We start from the raw sequence: 19,277 nt of genomic DNA, 5'->3' as shown, positions 1-19,277 counted from the left end.
CAATTGAAACACGTTCAAATCTGTACAATTAATCACGCGTGCGTGACTAAAATCATCGTAGAAGGAGGCTTCGCTGATCTCTGCGTCAGTTGAATGCTTCATATTTCCTATTCTTTGAATGAATGAAGCATCAGTTGAATGAATGAAGCATCTTTGAATGCTTCAAGGGACACAAGATGCTCTTATATCATCCACAATAATATTCTTATAATAACTGGGTGGGTTTGGAATAGATATCATATTTTTCATTAAGTTACGATTCTGATTTTTATTCATCATTCCAACTTTTAAATAAATTCTAGTTTTCAATCCGGTTTATTCCATCCCTATCAAGGTAATTTTTATCCCCAACCCAATGGGATCAAACAAGTAGAGTACCCAATAGGAATTGGGAAAATTGTTATTTTTTATTTTTAATTCAGATTCTTTAACTCAAACAAATGTTTTGACTATTTCAATTTGGCTCGTCAAAATAACTTATGGCTTCAGTTTGAGTTTGAATTCGATTCGAGCTAAAAATTTGAGCTCAAATTCAGCTCGACTCAAAAGTTCATATGTTTGAGTTTGTCTCAGTTCAAGCTCAACTACCAATCAAGCTTCCCATATAAAAAATAATATATATAAAAATAAAAATATTATATATATATATATATATAAATCTAATTAGACTCATGAGCCCCACAAGACAAGTTTAATTAGATTCAAATTTAGCTTGATTAATAAACGGGCCTATATATTAGATTTGAAATCAGTTTGAAGCTTGATTTAAACCAAGTCAAGCTCAAATAATTTATGAAAAGTTCAATTGGAATCCACCCCTTAAAACAGTAGCATATATAAAAAAATTAGGGGTTCTTTTGAGTCAACAATGTGATCAATTCTATTAAATGCTTTGAAAATAATTTAGTAACCCCTTGCGTTTTTTCGGTAGACAACAAAGACACTAACAACATCTAGGGGTAGTGCAGTTCCACGGATCATTGCATCTGTTTCTCTCGATCAAACTTCTGTTCGGGAAAATTGCATTTTCCACGCCGTTATTATGACCCAATTTAGCCAAGAGATCTGCTACCATATTGGTTTCCTTGAAAATATAGGGTCAATGCACCTGACTGTTACTAATGAGTCACCTTCGATTATTGCTTTCAGTAATTTATATTGCTAACTCAAATCTACTGTACATTGAAAGAAAATGTGTTAAAAGGTTATTGTGTGCAGTTTAAACGAAAATAATTACTTTTTGGTTGAGGAACTGTTAAAAGTTTAAGTTGTTACCTGAAATCCTTGAATTTGAATAGAGTTTTATTCTCTAAAGTTTAATCACAAGTTCTCTCATATCTTGCGCTGAAATTAATTATTATAAAATTAATAAGGATCAAACACTACACCATTTAATTAAAGAGGCTTCGATATCATTTTGAAGAATCATTCAACCTAAAACATTAAGCTGTTAGTAAGGTCATTCAATAGAAAAGCCCTTGCTTCTTGAAAGGAGGAAGCCATCCTTTTCACCATGGATAACAAGGCCACAACTCATTGTTTTAGATTTTTTTTTTTTTGAAATTTTGGATAAGATGGCTTTTAACCAATGTTTTAAAAATCAATCCGAAGGCCAAACCATTTTTTCCTCTGGGCTGCATTATGTCACCGGATTGAATGGGTCAAACCGTCTCATATGTATATATTGTGTGTGTGTGTGTAAATATATATTTTATCAATAAATAATTTATAATTATGTTTTAAATATGTGATGTGTATTTTTATATTTAATTTATGTTTTTTAATTCAGTTTAAAATTTTTTATTTATAAAAATATTAAAAATTGTAATTTAAGGCCAAAAAAGGGGTTTTTGTGAAAATAGCGGGGCAAGGTGCCTACAGCTCCTTGGGACACCTAGGTCTCGAGAAGTTACCCACAATAAAAAATTAAAAAAAAAAAAAAAGATCACTCCAATCGGACATCGAAGTACAAAGTTATGACCTCTGAAAATTTGTATGCATTGAATGTGCAACTCGCAACCCGATAACCTAGTTCCTTCAAAAATCTAATACTAGTAAAGTAAACCACATAGTTAGGCAACAACGAGTTATTGAACTTCTATCAAAAAAATCAAAGAGTCAGCTAGCGCCAATGTTATCTTCTGATCCTCACCTAGTGGCAAGAGTCCCACCCTTAAAAAGTCCCTTTTTTTCCTGCTTACTTTTTTGTTAGGCAGAAGAATCCTTCAGAATTTGTTCTTGTCCCACCACCTCATGTCTTTTTCTTTTCCCACCATTTCATTAGATTTTCCAACCCAGCCAACCTCTGTAATCTATGGTTACTGTATCATACTGCAATGCAGCAATTAATTTGTTTTGATATTTTGTTTTCAAATATCCAATTCTGAAAATGAGAGTAGTGGAAACACAAATGTTGAGATGGATAAATGAGAAAATTAGAAAGAATAGGAGAAAAAATGAAAACACAGGAGTGACTCTAACAAGTGATCAACGAGGAAAGTAGATTAAAATGGTTTGGGCACATGCAGAAAAGACTATCTATAAAACCACTAAGAGGTGATTTATTACAAGAGAGTTAGAAGAGCCAGGAATATGCCAGAAAGGACAGTGGTTGAAGTAATGAAAAAAGATTTAAGGGTCACCGATTTATGTACTGAACAAGGAGGGAATGGCAGAACAGAATTTATGTAGCTAACCTCGTATAGTTGGCACAAGGCTTAGATAACGATGATCTAAATACAACCTCTGAAGTCCAAGCACATAAAGTTCAAGCAAGCTAGCTGCCTCCATAGTCCATACTATGTAATGTAGCATGTAAAATATTATTGTCCTTTTGTACTTGTGATCAAATCTTCGACAGGCTCAGACAAGATAAATTCCTACTGAAGAAGTTACCAAAAATGCACTTGTTAGCCTTTCAAGGAAAAACGTTTTAAGTATTGCATGGATGGATCATTTTTTGTTGTGGTCCCACTTGGTAACATGACAGGGCGCTTGAAACAATAGTAATTCCAAACTTTAATTATGTAAGTTAATAGAAGACAAACTTGTAATGCACTTCACTTGGTAACATGAGAGGGCACTTGAAACAATAATAATTCCAAAACTGTAGTTACACAAGTTAATGGAAGACAAACGTGTAAGGTCAAAATCCGTATCTTTACACTACACAATACACAGACAGTAAAGGTCAAAATGCTAATCGAACATCCTTTTTCTGTTGTTTTAAATACTGTATTGCAATTAAAAATTCATATAACACAAACTTGTAATGTATTTCTCATTGTTAAAAGATATACAAAAGGAAGTATTAAAAAACACTCCATCGTTTTACACTGCAGAAACAAGTAAGTTAGGTGTCAGAGGCACCATCCCTTTTTACTCCAGCAGTAGGAACATAAATATGAGAAATATTAACCAATCACTGTGTGTGAGTTTGTTGAGGTAAGAATGTTCATTTCTATCAGAATAAATGCATGTAGAATCACGATCATGGTAATCTGGGAGCATTAACAACACATAGTGGAGAAATTTCAGAAAGCAATGTAAGGTAACAGACCATGTGACTATTTGCTAAAACGTTGGCAAGAAAGATGAACTTCAATTGAAGCATGTAAACCTCCACCCAGAAAAGACGTTCCTGTAATTGGAGCCATAAGACTTGCTTTAACAGGAGAATATTAAAAATTAAAATAAAAGAAAGAGAAGAAAATGCTACAAAATGACATATATCAAGTACCTTTTAGGTAGCTTATCTATAATACACATATATAACCAGATATATGCATAGGTCTACATATGCATGCATATGTAGATTTATATGTGTGAATGTAAGATACAGTAAGACAACATCAGAACATAAAATTTGGTTTAATGGACGAATTAAGGGTTAATGATTAGTAAAAATCAACTTGGGCAATTCAGATAGTTTCCTCAATTATTTTTACACTCAAATAAATGAAAACTATGTAAGAATTACAACAAAATGAGAACAAGGAGACACATTTCTTGGGAGATTATTTTACTCAAATAACAACTGATGAATCCCCACCAAAAGACAAAGTACAAAATTTATTAGATGAAGGTAGTGAGTGAACAAAAAAGCTCTTTGCCAAGTAGGGGATTCTAATCTTCTGTTGTCAACTACCAAATCAAGGTTGAAATAGAGTTTATTATCTCTCTTATTCAACATTTACTTATCCATTTTGGTTTTACAATCCAGAAAGGAGAGTTGCCTAACTGTTGCTAACACAATGTTGCCAATATGAACATAAATTTTTTTTTAACCTTATGTTCCTCTTGGTTCTTCTTCCAAGACTAAAACTAATCCCACAAGTCAGGCTTATGTCGCATAGGATACGCTGCATAAACTGTGGATGTGGATAGATGTCTTGTAGATCAAGCCTAGGGCCTCTTTTCCACATCTTATTTGCAATAAACAATTTGCTGCACAAGGTGGAAGCAATGTGATGATTAAACAAACAATTTTCAAAAGCACTATTTTCCCATTAACTTTTACAGGAAACTACTTCAAATGGTGTACTAGTGTGCTCAACTGAATGGTAGGAACATGGAGCTTAATAACAGGATAAAGGCATCAATTATGTGTATCACTCATTCATACAAGAAAGCCTTTTGTGATAATAGCATTTATCACAAACATGCCTAATTTTCAGTTAGAGACTTTCCAATTTAATCTGATTCCTATAGGGGTTTCAGGGATGCATTGCACGACAGCAAGAAGAGCATACCAGTTAGATTCACAAGGGTGGTTTGGGAATGTTTTAATATGTTGAATGGAGTGGTGACATAGGTCATAGTGTAGCCTGTTTCTCTTGTATCCAGTGGGAGAGTGCCAAGAAGGGGATTAGATCGCCTTGAGCCATGAATAGAAACATAACCACACTTTCCCTTTGATCCAGGGTTGATTGGAGAGAGAGAGAGAGATTTCTCCTCCTGTTGACTACAACTCCAGGCCTATAAAGATGTTCCCATTATCTCTGTAAGGGCAAAATGTTTTATAAAAGTGAAAAACAGAAGTAGGGGAAGGTCTGTTGGATCTTCCTTTGATAACCGCATGACACCAGCCAGAGTGCAACATTGCACCTGGTTAACAGCTTGAATTTTCTCAGGATATATACTCTGAGGTATCTACTGATGTATGTTACAGGTCAGTAAAGTAATATGTTTGAATCATATTTGGAACTTGTAAATCCTTACTAAGAACAACTAAAAGTGACTTCATGACCGTTCAGCCTTCTAGTTAAACATATTATGCTTGAGGCAACTTTAAATGCACATGAGATATTCTATAGAGATTGCATGAAATATGTGAAACATTACCTCTAAAAAAGCAAACTTTCTAGAGGTTTTAAGAAAATCAATATACTTACAAAAGTGAACATCCTTGTTGTGGTTTTCTTTTCTTCTCCTTCTGTTTTTGCGGTGGCTTAATAACTACCTTGATTGCAGCATCGAAAACTGCTTTTACATTCTGCACATCAGAATATTGTATAGAAATATTAGCCTACAGATGCAGATAGAATATCTCTCTGCAACTTTATCCATTGAAGAAGCTTAAAACGCATTTCTGATGAAACCACACACACACACACACACACACACACACACACACACACATATATATATATATATATATATCAAAATGCCAACAAAATGCCCACCTATTAAACAAAAAAACTACCAAATTGGACATTCTTAACCATCCTAAATAACTATTCTTTTTGACTTACATGAGAAGTATGGTAAACATTCCAAGGAGAAAAAGTCCAAATAATGGGGGCATCATCTCAAACTCAAGAGCCCTTTTCAAGATTATTCATAAGAATCAAAATTGGACATCTTAGGAAAAAGCATATGGGTATTGAGCCTTAACTCTGATGGATCTACTTGTAATCATGATCTGCAACCAAAGTAGTCAATTTTGGTTTGGATATAGGTTTTGGCCTCCTTCAAAATGATTTTTTTAAGAAAAAGAAACTGTAGGAATTTCAAAATTTCAGACAAGATGCAAGGAAAAAAAATCTGTTATATAAGAAAAGATTTTATATTCTTTCCTATTTTATCTATTTTTGTCCACATTTTTTCTCTCAATCAATTACTTCCTATTTCTTCCTTTCTAATCTAAATTTCTAAAACCTTTCCCATTTCTCTTAGATCTCTGTATATATTGAGTTGTATATCTCATTTCAATGGCAGTCAAAACCAGAATGAAATGTCAAAAGTTTGAAAGATTTCTATGAAACTGAAAACCTCTTTGTGCAACCAAAAATTGAATATGCCCCCTTTTATATCTCATCTCCTGAAAAGCTCCAATTTAGCTTCTGGAACTTAGGAGGATAAAAAAGATCCAAGGATTTTCTAGACCACAGTGTGGAGTGTAATATCATTGAATTTGACTTGTGATGCATAACTAAAGTTTTTTGAGCTCTCAGATTCCCTGTACTGAGACACCAAAAATCTCCAGGAAAACTACAAAGAAAAAGAAATGGGGATTCTCATTTCAGGGATCTTAGATAACAAAAAGCTGTTATATACTTTGGAATACCTTAGCCTTCCATTATGCTACAAATAATAAATATTTACCTTCATGTTTTGATTCATTTTTTAATGCACTACTTTTCCAGTAAATTCCATCTCGTCCAGACAAAAGAATAATGTTAAAGATTAGACAGTTACAAATATCTGATGTGGCTACATAGGGGTTCTCTCATGCTAGATCTGTCTATTGGTCCCCCCCATGGGAATTAATACTATGTTGCAATTCCATGATGTAGCTTGTCTTTATAATAACAGCAATATAAAATTAAGGAACAGATTAGGCTGCAAAAGTAAGAACTTGTTTTATCAGTACCTGCTGAGTTTTTGAGCTGCACTCAATGTAATAAGCAGCACCTATCTGTTTCCGGAGTTCCTCTCCCTGAGAATAACAACAATAAACTACAATTACCAAGAAAACATATTTCAATCTTCCAGAGCAAAGGACTAATATATAACAAGATGGCCATACTCTACATGGAAAGAAATTATACCTGTGCAGTGGTTATAGGCACCAATCCAGGATGATCAGCCAAATAGTGCCTGTCTTCACGAAGATCTGAGAATCCATTGTATACTGTAAGTCCATAGAAGACATAGGACAACAACATAAGTTTATCCTACACAGCACAGTGAGAAACAAGGGAAACATATCCAACACAGTACTTAACATATAAACATCATATAAGCTTCAGGATCTTATGTTCTACTACTATTATTTTCTTATACCATCCACCCAAAGATGCTATACACTGGATCAATCAGTTGCCTTGTTCAGTTACACAAAAGAACGGCATACTGCATACATTGGACAACCTCTATATTGCTCCTGCAGATATAGCCTAAAAGGAATTTACAATGCCAAAACTGTTTTTTGATGTTGACTGGTGTTGCAAATTTGTTCAGATCAGGCTAAATGAGTCTGAGAGTCAATTTTCAGACAACAACGATCTAGAGAATTTTAATTTGTATCAAATTCCAAACTGTGGGTATGATGATTATTGGAAGTTCTTATATTCTTGATCAAGGACTTACACAAGCATGTATGTATAGCAACAGAGATACAAGGGTGCATTATTGTTTTATTGGATGCAACCTTTATTACTCTTTAGTATCATCATCTAATCCTTGTCCTAACTAGGAGAGCAAGTCAGGCGGGCTGGGCCGGATTTGAGCTCAACCCAAGCCCAACCCTAAGAATTGAACGTAAGGCCCAAGACCGAGCTCACACCCAAACTGTCCAACCCAAGCCCAGCCTGTACTAAAATTTCATGCACTCAGGTTGAGCTCGGGCCTGGGTTGGGATTGGGTTGGTCAATCAGCCCACACTAAAAATTAACATAAATCTATGTGTATATGCATGCATGTATGCATATATGTTTGGTTTACCAAAAAAAGCATGTAAATATGCATGTATGAAGTCAGGTCAAGCCGGGCTCAGGACGGGTTTGGGTTGCCTAAAGGTTAGGCCCGAGCCTAGCACAAAAAATATAAGAGCCCGAACTTTTGGGGCCAGGCCCAGCCCAAGGACCGAAAATCCAAGCCCAACCCATGTAAAATTATGGGTTGGGTCGGTCCTGTCCAAGTTGCACACCCCTGGTCCTAACTATATGGGGTTGGCTACATGAATTCTATTTCGCCAATTCATTCGTCTTGGCAGCATGGATGTATTATTGTTTTATTGGATGCAACCTTTGTTGCTCTTTATATAGTTGCAAATGGTCATCATAAATAAGTTAGACAAGATGCAACCTAGTAGATAGTATCATGGCATATATAAATGTAATTTCAGAAACAGTTATAGAAAACCAAGGGAGATAATGCACCCAATGTCATCCTATGCATAAAGGAAATTGAAGATGCCTGAGTGGCCCATCCTGCCCCCTTTGTGGTGGGCATAGGTAAGTCGTTAGCTTTTGGGATGACTCTAATCCTCCACCTTACCGAAGGCTATGCTAGTTAATATGAGGTAGACTTTTGATAACATGGCAACCCAGCTGTAAGCAATAAGATGGCAGTGAAAAGGGTATACTGCCATTAGCTTCAGATGTATGGCTGCAATGATTAGTAGATCTTGAGTCTAATACAGATGGTTGTAGAATACAAAAATCTGAAAAAAAAAATATGGGTAAGTATTCTCTTCAATAGTGATGCTTTCCATTAATCCCTAGATCAAAGAAAAGAGGTTTAATCCAACAAAGCCTCTAGAACCTGGGTATTTTTTTCAAGAGACTGAACTAAAATTGGAACAATTATATCTATTAGAAAGGAAAAGGGAAAAAAGAACTGATGCATCACTAAATTGCTCTAATGATCAATGTACCAAAAATACTTCTATACTAAGGTTCCCTGATTATAAACATTCTGGCATGGAATCATTTTTTCTTTGAATCCTAATATTGATCATATTTGAATTCCTACAAAGCTGGAATGTTCTAATATGTATAAAAATGAAAAGAAGAATAATGCCCATTTCTATGCCCTAGCCATTCTGATTCCTAATGGAAAATTTCTATTCAATCTCATTTTTGCAAAGTTTATTAGGTGGTCATTGCATTTATTTAACAGTAAAGAATGATATGGATCATGGTGTTAATAATAATGAATAATAATAGCTGAGATCTAGCCAATTTGTGAAGATTTCAAATGACAACTCAACAATGTTAAGTTCCAGTTCATTATAGCAAACTCAATCCTTGCCAATGCTGATCAAGAAATAACAAGAAACTGCAGAAGGCACAAAGAGCAATCAAGTATAGCAGATAACCATGAAGTTAATCAGAAACCAGAGATGAAAAATATATAGACTTGTATAAGAGGGTGGTAAGAAACATTTGTAGTCCGCATATTTAAGTCCTATCTTACCCAATTTAGTGCCGGCAAGAACAACTGGAACTCCAGGAGCAAAATGTTGCAGTTCTGGGATCCACTGGCCAAGGAATCATCTCTCAGAAGAAGCTATATATATGAGAAAAGCTCATCTAATGATCTAAGTATCAAGGGATAGAAACATAGTTCTCGGGAATGTGCACCTTTTTGAGTACATTCTCATAGCTTGCACGGCTAACCAGAGAGAATGCTAAGACAAACACATCCGCTCCTCTGTAGCTCAAGGGCCTTAATCTATTATAATCCTCTTGCCCTGACAACAGAAGTGATATTTTCTTCATGAGCGCAAACCAAAAGCATTAAAATACATATGCATAACAATATAGAGATTAGATATACCCAATTAAGCAAGGCTTCAGGAAGTAAATCAAATTTGAAGCTTAAGAATAAATTGAAAATAAAAAACTTTGAAGCCAAAATTGTTCAAAATGTTGCCAGAATTTACCAGCAGTATCCCAGAGGCCCAAATTGACAGTAGTTCCTTCGATGACCACATTGGCGCTGAAATTATCGAAAACCGTTGGTATATAGTCCTATAGAAACCATCATTGTCAGAGAAATAGAACAAAACTGAGAAAAACACCTAGAAGAATTAATCACTTGGGAGAAAAGGAAAAAAAAAATGTACAAACATGATATACACAGCATAAAACAACAAAATACATAAATAATTGCAGTATGTGTCAGCCTAAATTAGTTAAAAGAATACATAACGGATCCAGAAAAACAAAAGCCTGTATAACCCAGATGGATTCTTGAGATAAAGAAGAGACTTACGGTAGGGAATTTGTTACTTGTGTAGCAGATAAGCATGCAGGTTTTCCCAACAGCCCCATCTCCAACTGTAACACATTTGATGAATCTTGATGCGCTTGATGCCATTGAAGAAAGGGAATTGCATGAAGAAAAGGAAAATATAGACGACAAAAGCAAACGGTGGGTGGGTTAGTTGGTTTCTTGCTTTTCAAGAAGGGAGGAAACAGAGGTAGATCACGTCACATGATACACACCCTCAATCTATGTCTGTAGTAGTACAATACATCTTCTTTTCTTTACAGTATGGGACATACATATTTAAGGTTTTACTTGTTTGAATTGAAGGGTGGACCTGCATTTAATAAAACCTGCTGAGAGTATCAGAGAGAGTGATGGGAGTTTTCTTTGGAGCAGTGGATATCAAAGCCCAATTGAGACTTGAAGAGTAGATAAATTAAATATAATTTTTTCTTTTTTCTTTTGGGTATTAGAGAGATGGGGGAGAGAGAGAGAGCAGATAAAATGTATCTAGACAACTATAATTGACCAGAACACTACTACAAATTTACAAATTACAATCCATTCGACGACTTTTTTATCTGCGAGTAAACGTTGCTGGCGATTACCAAAAAAAAAACGTTGCTGGTTACCCAATATGGACATGACACCTGTACCTAGTTCGTGTAACGATATTCACACGTGTAAGAGAAGACCGATTGGGAAGTTAGGAATAGGATTCTGTCCCATGTTGCTTACCCATTTCTTTGTGCGTTGTGCATCATCATCCTCCTTCATTGTAGCTCTGCAACTTCACCACCGAAGGGTTCCCTCCTTTGGAATGGCGATACCGTGGCCTAATATAAATAGAGAAATACAGGAAGGTTGGAGAAGAGGGATTCATCTTGCACCGCAACATGTCTTTTGTTAAGGCTCCTGGATGAAACCTGATCGATCTGTAAGAGAAAATGGCCCAAAACCAATACCAAATTTCAAGCAATCCACTGAATGAAATGCACAAACTTATTGAAGATCAAACGAATTAAATGGAGAAAATGTCAAGAACCAAATGCTGTTCAAGCAAAACACCCTGAGATTTATTATAGTTTCTCCGAAAAACAGTTTAATTCCACACGAATCTACTGTCTACAGCAAAGAAGAATCCTCCTCCCAGCCAGTGTCCAAATCCACTGAAAAGCAAATACTGTGAATCTTGAAGACTCGCATCGTTCCTAACGTATTCACCGGAAAGAAACCCCACATACTCTAGTCAATCGAGTTGTGAGTGGCGAAGATAATGAAAGAGAGGCAGACAAAGAAAGACGGTTTTTTCTTGCAAGAAAGGAAGAAGGGATGAAAGGGCAGTTGTGTCCTGAGACGAAAGAGGAATACATGAATACGGTACAGATGGCATGTCCGTATTGGGTATCCAGCAATGGACACACGCACACCCTAAGTCCCTAATGCCATTAGCAGATCCAGACTTAAGAAAAATAAAATAATACAAATCATATCATATTTGAACCCAAATCAATAATCCACTGAAACAATCAAATGGTTCAAACAGTTCAATCATGTGGGAGACAGGTTGTTGATATGGGGCCGTTTAGAGAGTCTTTTTGGGATGATGTTATGGTAGCTCTGACAGTTAAAAGATTCATTGAATGGTCTGAACCTAGTTGGGCTATCGCTCATCTTTCCATTCATCTTTCTGTACCTGAGAATAAACATGGAGTTTGGCGTGGGTGTTTTTTGGGGTCGATTTTTAAGAAAAAATGTATATGCTTTTAAGTTCCGTTTAAAAATATATATATATATATATATATATATATATATTTTTGTTATATAGGCAGTAAATAATATTATACTATTTGGTAATGAGATTTTTATCACCGTTTTGTATGTCTGTACTGATAGATAAGCACCACATAAGATATATATCAGTCAACCATTGAAAGAAACGGTTTACCGGTGCATGAAATTCATGTATTTGATACATTTAATTTTTTAATAATAAGCTGAACCAAACAGTGAGATACATTAAAAGCTTATATAGATCTAACATGGCACCGTTTTTTTAAAAAACAATCACAGTTCCAAAAACCCCCAAAATGAGAAAGACGTGAAAAGTTTTAATTGGAGCCATCGGAAATCAGTCTAAAATGGGTATATCGTATTTTTTCGGTGCACCAACTTTTGACAACTAGTATTAAAAGACCACAGTTTAGTTTGCCGACTTGTAAATAATTAAATGACTGCACGAAAAAACGTGCCAAACATGACCCAAATCAATGGTTTTGTATAACACAACATAGTGGGTTAAGTTGAGGTGGCCGACAAACCGGCCGAGTCAAGAATGGATTAAGGACACCGTCTTGTATACCATGATACCATGTACCTGGAACATTCTGCGTGGGAGGGATTTATTTTAGGTGCACGGAGCCCCGTTTTTTAACCCATTTTGAATGATACGTTGATTTTAGATGTTTGGTGTATGATGTATTTATACGACACGATATAAAAATGATATTATTATAGTAGTAGTAGTATTCACATGCACATACCTCACGAGTCACGAGTAGTAATCATGAGTACAATCTGTGTGAAATTATTAGATGGCTTTAGTGGGCCAACTATTACGGGAAGTAATATAATGAAAGTGAGAGAGAGAGAAACAAAGAGAGACATTAAGGATATATTTGGTTTGAAAGGAAAAGGTAGGGAAAAGGATGGAAAAGTGAGGAAATTTATACAAGATTTAAAGGGTTTTTTATTTTTCCCTTCGTTTTCTTACGTTTTCTTTCAAACCAAACACAGTAATGGATACTTCTATGGATGATCATATAACCAATTAATTATGGTATCCTCAGCCTATCAAGTTATTCATTTAAAATTGATTTTTTTATTCTTCTTTTCTTTATTTTCTTGTTTTTTATGTTGGTAGAAACACATTTGAATTGTTTGGTGAAATTCATAACTTGCATCTAATTTTTGGTTTTTAATATACTTTGTTTGTATTTGGTATTATTGCCATTTGTTCATGTCAGAGTCATACAGGCGTTTTATCCTTTAATCTATTTTTTTTTATTTGATTTAATGATTTTTAAGTATTTCCATACCATTTCAAGCAACACTCATACTTTGGGTTATGTAAAGGGTATATAGTCACAAAATAGTATAAATAAATTAGACTAAAAGGACCAAAAGGAACTCCAGAAGAAAATGTTTTGCAATGGACAAAATGTTTCCACTTTCCACCTTTTCGCTCGTGTGGCGCCTAATGAAACTTAACTGGTATTAAATAATATTAAAAAAAAAGTATGCATAGAATCCAAAGTACTTTATTGAATTCTAAGGTGCGGCAAACAAGACCTTTGTTGTAGCACAAAAGGCCCATGCATTTCCGTGTGATGAGTAATAAGCTATATATATATATATATATATATATATATATATATATATATATATATATATATCGAATTACTGTATGGATTGGAGGCACTAACACTCTAACAGGGATATGGCAGTAGTAGACCTCAACGCTCAATAGTTTCATTGCCCCAGAGTATCCAATGTCTTTGGGCAATTAAAACATGCATTAATTCGGGGTCGAGACTTGAGATTAATAATGGGAGAATAATTCCCTATAGACCGATGAGACTAATCTGTAATCTTTATTCTATGATCACCCTCTAACCAACCTACTTTTAGATAATTAAGACGACCCATAAGGATAGATGAGCAAAGTAGGAGGAGGAGTTGTGTTTGTGTTGATCCAAGTGTAAACTGGTTAGGATTAAGGGCTCTGCTCTTACATGCAGAAATACAGTCCTTGTTCATATATAAGAATGATGATGATGGTCTTAACCATTTTTATTTGGAAATGACAATAACATGATAAATCCATAATCCCCAAAAACCTAGGTGCAGGAAAATTTGATCCCAAGTCTCGACTATAACCAATAAGAGACCTTGCCAACCAACTGCTAATTTTAATTATATGGGATCGGCTAAAAACTATGCATGGATGGTCAAGTTAGAACCGGTTAAGGATGGATCGACCCAAACTGAGTTGATAGCTAGTAAATAATTGGGAGCCATTAGTCAACCTGAATGTTGTGAGTCACTGTGTCGACCACTTCGTTTAGTTCAACTTGCTTGGGGAAGAGGAGAAAACATAGTTAATTGTACACCCACCAAGCATTGTATTAGCTGCTGCAGCTTGTTATAAACTAAATGAAATGATGCTCATGCTTTTAAGGGAAAGAGTTTTCATAAAGGCTAGGTTGGCTCCTCACTTTATGTTGTAGGACTTGAGCAAAAGGTAGCTATAAAGCAAGCAATGGTGAGGAAAGTGAAATGATTGGAGACTGTGAGATGGTCCAAAGGCACAAGTAAAGACCAAGCAACATGAGAGCAACGTTACAGTTTCAGGCGAAAAAATAGCGAGGTCTGTGTGCTGGATTTCTAGAAAAAACTTGGAGAATTTCCGTTTATGCTACAGATTCAACAAATTAAACTTAGTTTTCATATTTTTAGAGATCGGAAAGGGCTCACTTGGCTAGATTCTTTAGGCAACGTCTGGTTTGATATAAAATAGATAAATAGAAAATAGTAAAGAGGTTAGAATTTAATAATGAATATAACACTAAATAAAATGAAATGGTAAAAAATTTTCATTATGTATGATAGAAATAGTAAGAGGTTAGAATTTAATAATGAATATAACACTAAATAAAATGAAATGATAAAGAATTTATGTAACTGACCCCATATAATTGAGACAAAGCTTGGATGATCGATGATATATAATTTTGGATAGCCGTAACAATGGCAAAATAACTGCAGTAGTTAGTGCTATGGTAGTAGCTATTGGGACTGGGGCCGTGGGGCGGGGCTAAACTTGGATTGGACCTGGATTGTGGGTCTTGGATTAGGTTGGGCTAGACCCATTGGGCGGAATGTGCAAGTGAAGCCCAAATATATCCTCCCAAATCCCTATTAATTTCTAGGGGGTTAGTTACTTAAAAGTATCCCTCAACTAATTGACAGTTAATTAGAGTACCCTAAAGTTTGAAACCCTACTTAAATACCCATTAACATCTGAAAATCCATTACGTGCCATATTAAATTAGGCAAAATACTATTTTGTCTCTTCAAAATTTCAAAATATCACTTACCACCCAACGGAAGCTCCTCCCAAGCCAAAACCATGAACTCTCAATTTTGAGGTGGTGGGTTTAAGCTTTAGGAGAAAAGACAAGAAGATGGTGGTTTTAGAGGAATCCACCTCATTGCCCAATGAGATACCAGTAGGTTCATATGCTTTTGTAGATAGAAGTTGTTTTCGTTTTTTATACCGGGCGGTTACTTTATGGAGAAATTTCAGAGTTCAGACCAAGAAATCTCATTTTCCTGCAACAAATTCATCATCCTATTTATCTGATATTTGCATGGAACCATTTCATTGTGACTTTTGAAATGGGTCTCTTGGGAAATTTTAGGGATAAACCTCTGGTATGGGTAAAATCTGTGGTAAGGGCAAAATTGGGTTTTCAAACAAATTAAAAATGTCATGTAATATCACATGTAAATGGAATGTGACGGACAGTTAACAGAATATTGGTAAAAGTAGTATATGCCATATTTTGAAAAGTGTAAGGGTAATTTAAATAGGATTTCAAATTTTAGAGATATCTTAAAGGAAAATTTATGATGCAGAGAGGATAAGGTATGGAAAGAGTTTTGATCAATCAAAACCCACCCATGAATTTTGATAAATAACACCTCATTTGTTATCACATTTATGATTCCAGTTGATTGGTTAAATGTTTTTGGATATCATTTCAGCAAAACCTCCCTTCAAGTTTGTGACCATTGTTGAAATCCCCCCTAATGTTTAGTAATTGTAATCACCTCCCCTGAACTTTTTAATATAGTTGCAAGTAGACCTCATGTGATAGAGTATTCAAAAAGAACAGGCGAGAAAATGTCTAAAATACCCATACATTTACTATTGAGACTAGTTTCTATTAAAAAAGCAATATAAACTTTATGAACAATAGAAAACAAGTTGCAGCTTTACCTTTGAGTGATTGATATGAAAGGCAACTTTGAAAAATAAATCAATAAAAGAGAGTGGAAGGGTTGAGGTAGTGATTCATATGAAGAGAAAAATTGGAAAATGAACATTCTTTGTCAAAAGTAATTGCATGGGTATTTTGGACATTTTATGCCTTTTAAAAAAATTCTACCAAAAGGGGTCTACTTGAAACTATGATAGAAAGTTCAGGAGAAGTGATTTCAGTTTAATTCAATGTTTTTAAAACCAACCTGGAATCGAATCCGTTTTGGCCACCGGTTTTCAAATCAGCAGTTCAATTGTTCGGTTCGAACGGATGGTCTGTTCGAGCAGATGATTCAATGGTTTTGACTAGGGACTTGATTTGGGGTAAAACAAAATCGGTTGCATGGACAATTCCCAAGACAAAACGGTCCAACCATTTGAGTAAATGGCAGTTCGAAAACATTAATTTAACTTCATAAGAAGTTTCAACAACAACTAAATACTGCAGGAGAGAATTCAACAATTCACCCTTAAGGCTTAGTTTGGAAGGAGTACAAATACAAATATGTAGAGTGCAAAATTATGTATTTTGTATATATTTGTATAATTGTCAAACAATTTAACAATACAAATAAAATAAAGAGATAATGATGGTTCAATCTAGGGCCAGAAATTTTAGACCCAAAGTACAGTTGAGGTAAGTGCCAGCTTGGAATTGATATCAATTCACGCCGGCATTAATGTACAGAGTAGGGGTTTTTGACATTTTAAATGTTTATAGGTCTGCAATGGAATTCAATAACATAGGCTATTGAGACAGTTTCTAGGCTGGGCACGTTCTGGGTAGTTCACCTATTCACACCCATGCTTTGGTTTTTAGTCAAAATAAATTAAGATGTAATTACTAATTTACCCATTCTCATGGTAACATGAAAATTCCAGAAATTTTCTCAACATCATAGGCTATTGGCCCCCAACAATTATAGTTTTTCAAAAGATAGATCTTCTGATCTTGCCCCCAAAGGAATACTATCGTAGACCTTGGTTCTCCCTTCTAGATCTAATTATCAGCGGCTTCTATTAACCCAATTGCCATGGTAGTGTAATTTGACAACTGTGGATGGAAGATTATCGAATTTTATGATGTTATGAAACATGTGGTTAGCATAATTTGGCTGTTGGCCGTAAGAAGTTTTGAGAGCATTTTTATGGTATATGTTTATGTTTTGCAAAAATGTTCTCAATAATAGAAACTGTTGGCCCCCAACGTCAAAGTTTTTCTACAGTATATGTATATGGTAATGTGATATTTCCAAAAATGTTCTCAATAATAGAGATTGTTCGTTTTTGCCTCTGTTCATTCTCACTGTTATTCTGTCGCCTTTTTCATTTTTATCATTCCTTTGTTATTTTTTCGCCTTTCACTGTTCTTTATCACCATTCGTTTGTTTTCTCATTGTTCTTTTTCTTTTTCTATGTTTTTATTTGTTCTCTCTTCTCTCTGTTCTATTTTGCCTCTTTTTTGTGCTTTCTTTTCTTTCTACAGGCATTTTGACATGGGGTTATTTCTCTTAGATCTTTTATTGAGTAATCGCCCCCAGTGGATGTTGCCATTCATGATTGAGTCAGTTCACGATTCTCCGGCGGATCCAGTTCGTGGCCAGTTCTGTTTGCAGTTCTCTGGCGAAGGCATTTATAGTCTTTGGTAGCGGTCGTAATGTGTGGGGCTTTGTTGTCTTTTGCGGATTTGAGATCTCACCTGTCAGTTACAATCTCTTTTGGAAACCTTTTTTGTTAGTTTCACTCACCATTTGTGGTGTATTGGAGATGTGCTTGTCTACTTCTGTTGGTGCTTTTAATTCACATTTGTTTGGTCATAGAAATTCTTTTAGTTCACCTTTATCCATTTCTATATTTTGTTCTTCATGAAAAATTGAATATGGATTTTTTGATTGGCTTTGTTGGCAATTCTATGTATCAATTTCTTGAATGAATGAAATATGCTTGAAGCCTTCAAAAAATGTTTTTCTACGGTATAGACTATTGAGAGCGTTTTTAGGTTAAACACGGTTAACCAAACCGAACTGAACCGAGAAAATCAAACCGCAAAATGCGATTAACCAAATTTGTAATTTTTGAAAAACCGAAGGATCAGTTCAGCTTTCGGTTAACCTACAAAAAAACCAGCGATTAACCAAAGCAGTCGGTATATATATTTATATGTATATTTTATATATATTTTTAATATATGTCACATATTTTCTATATATTATAATAAATATATATTCATTATATATAAATATATACTTATATTATATTTATAATAATCTATTTATAAATATATTATATATTTTTAAAATATTATATATCATTTATTATTTATAATATAATATTATACATATATTTATATAATATATATTATAAGTATAAAAAACTAAAAAACCGAAGAACCGAGCCGTAATAGCAGTTTGATTTCAGTTTGGAAAAATAGAAAAACTGATACCACAAAAACACGTCTACGTTCACCTATTGAGGGATTCACATCTACCCCCACAGAATGCGCCCCAAAAACACCCCCCATACACATCTCAATTTATTTGTTTTGGGAGAGAATGGAGATTATCAAGCTTTCTTCTTTTTAATGTCGATGATACATTTTGTCGTAATGATTGAACCAGTTGAAACTCCAAAATGACACATCTCGTCTCAAGAAGGTGTTCCCAATTCAAGATTGAAATGTGCTGTGGGAGTGGAACGTTTTTGGGGCGCATTCTATTCTGGTTGTCCGTCCTCCTCAGTCGTTGTTCCATCAAATTCAAGATTCACCATGATAACTTGGAATTCACATATGCGCCTCACAGCGCGCCCCACATCCACATCTCTCATATTTGTCAGTAAATGCTCCCATTGCACGGTATGGATGTATGTGGGTCGCGCTCAGTGAGGCGCAGATGCGAATTCAGAACTTGACAACTGAGTACGGATGATGTGACGAAAAAGTGCACCATTC

General features: G+C 34.9%; 1 protein-coding gene across 9 annotated transcripts; it reads right to left on the bottom strand.

Annotated features, from left to right (window-relative positions):
- Window positions 1–3,256: 3,256 nt before the first annotated feature.
- On the bottom strand, window positions 3,257–11,681 carry LOC104595399 (rac-like GTP-binding protein 3). Of its 9 annotated transcripts, none has more exons than XM_088902193.1 (10): window positions 10,960–10,975; window positions 10,225–10,571; window positions 9,893–9,980; window positions 9,591–9,700; window positions 9,424–9,487; window positions 7,053–7,135; window positions 6,875–6,940; window positions 5,394–5,494; window positions 3,560–3,640; window positions 3,257–3,335 (listed from the first exon to the last, which is right to left on the bottom strand). In XM_088902193.1, the coding sequence occupies exons 2-9, from the start codon at window positions 10,327–10,329 to the stop codon at window positions 3,601–3,603; spliced, it is 657 nt and encodes a 218-aa protein (XP_088758319.1). In that variant the 5' UTR covers window positions 10,330–10,571; window positions 10,960–10,975; the 3' UTR covers window positions 3,257–3,335; window positions 3,560–3,600. The 9 variants fall into 9 exon arrangements, with proteins under 9 accessions (XP_088758319.1, XP_088758320.1, XP_010254444.1 ...); XM_088902188.1 differs by lacking the exons at window positions 3,257–3,335; window positions 3,560–3,640 and adding exons at window positions 3,673–4,446; window positions 11,290–11,664 and having other exon boundaries at window positions 10,960–11,156; XM_088902194.1 differs by lacking the exon at window positions 3,560–3,640 and having other exon boundaries at window positions 10,960–11,649.
- Between the last annotated feature and the right edge of the window lie 7,596 nt (window positions 11,682–19,277).

The sequence above is a fragment of the Nelumbo nucifera genome, chromosome 3, assembly GCF_055504915.1.
Source record: "Nelumbo nucifera cultivar China Antique chromosome 3, China Antique-T2T, whole genome shotgun sequence".
Lineage (NCBI taxonomy): Eukaryota > Viridiplantae > Streptophyta > Magnoliopsida > Proteales > Nelumbonaceae > Nelumbo > Nelumbo nucifera.
Note: the sequence above shows the minus strand (reverse complement) of the source record. Positions and strands in the feature narration are given on the sequence as shown.

What these genes read in the sequence shown, in the direction of transcription:
- LOC104595399 (XM_088902187.1), bottom strand. Translation starts at nt 10,329, where the DNA reads ATGGCATCAAGCGCATCAAGATTCATCAAATGTGTTACAGTTGGAGAT. An exon ending in CAAGTAACAAATTCCCTACC is followed by an intron (nt 9,981 to 10,224) that starts GTAAGTCTCTTC and finishes TGGTTTCTATAG; the next exon opens with GACTATATACCAACGGTTTT. An exon ending in GGGCCTCTGGGATACTGCTG is followed by an intron (nt 9,701 to 9,892) that starts GTAAATTCTGGC and finishes TTCTGTTGTCAG; the next exon opens with GGCAAGAGGATTATAATAGA.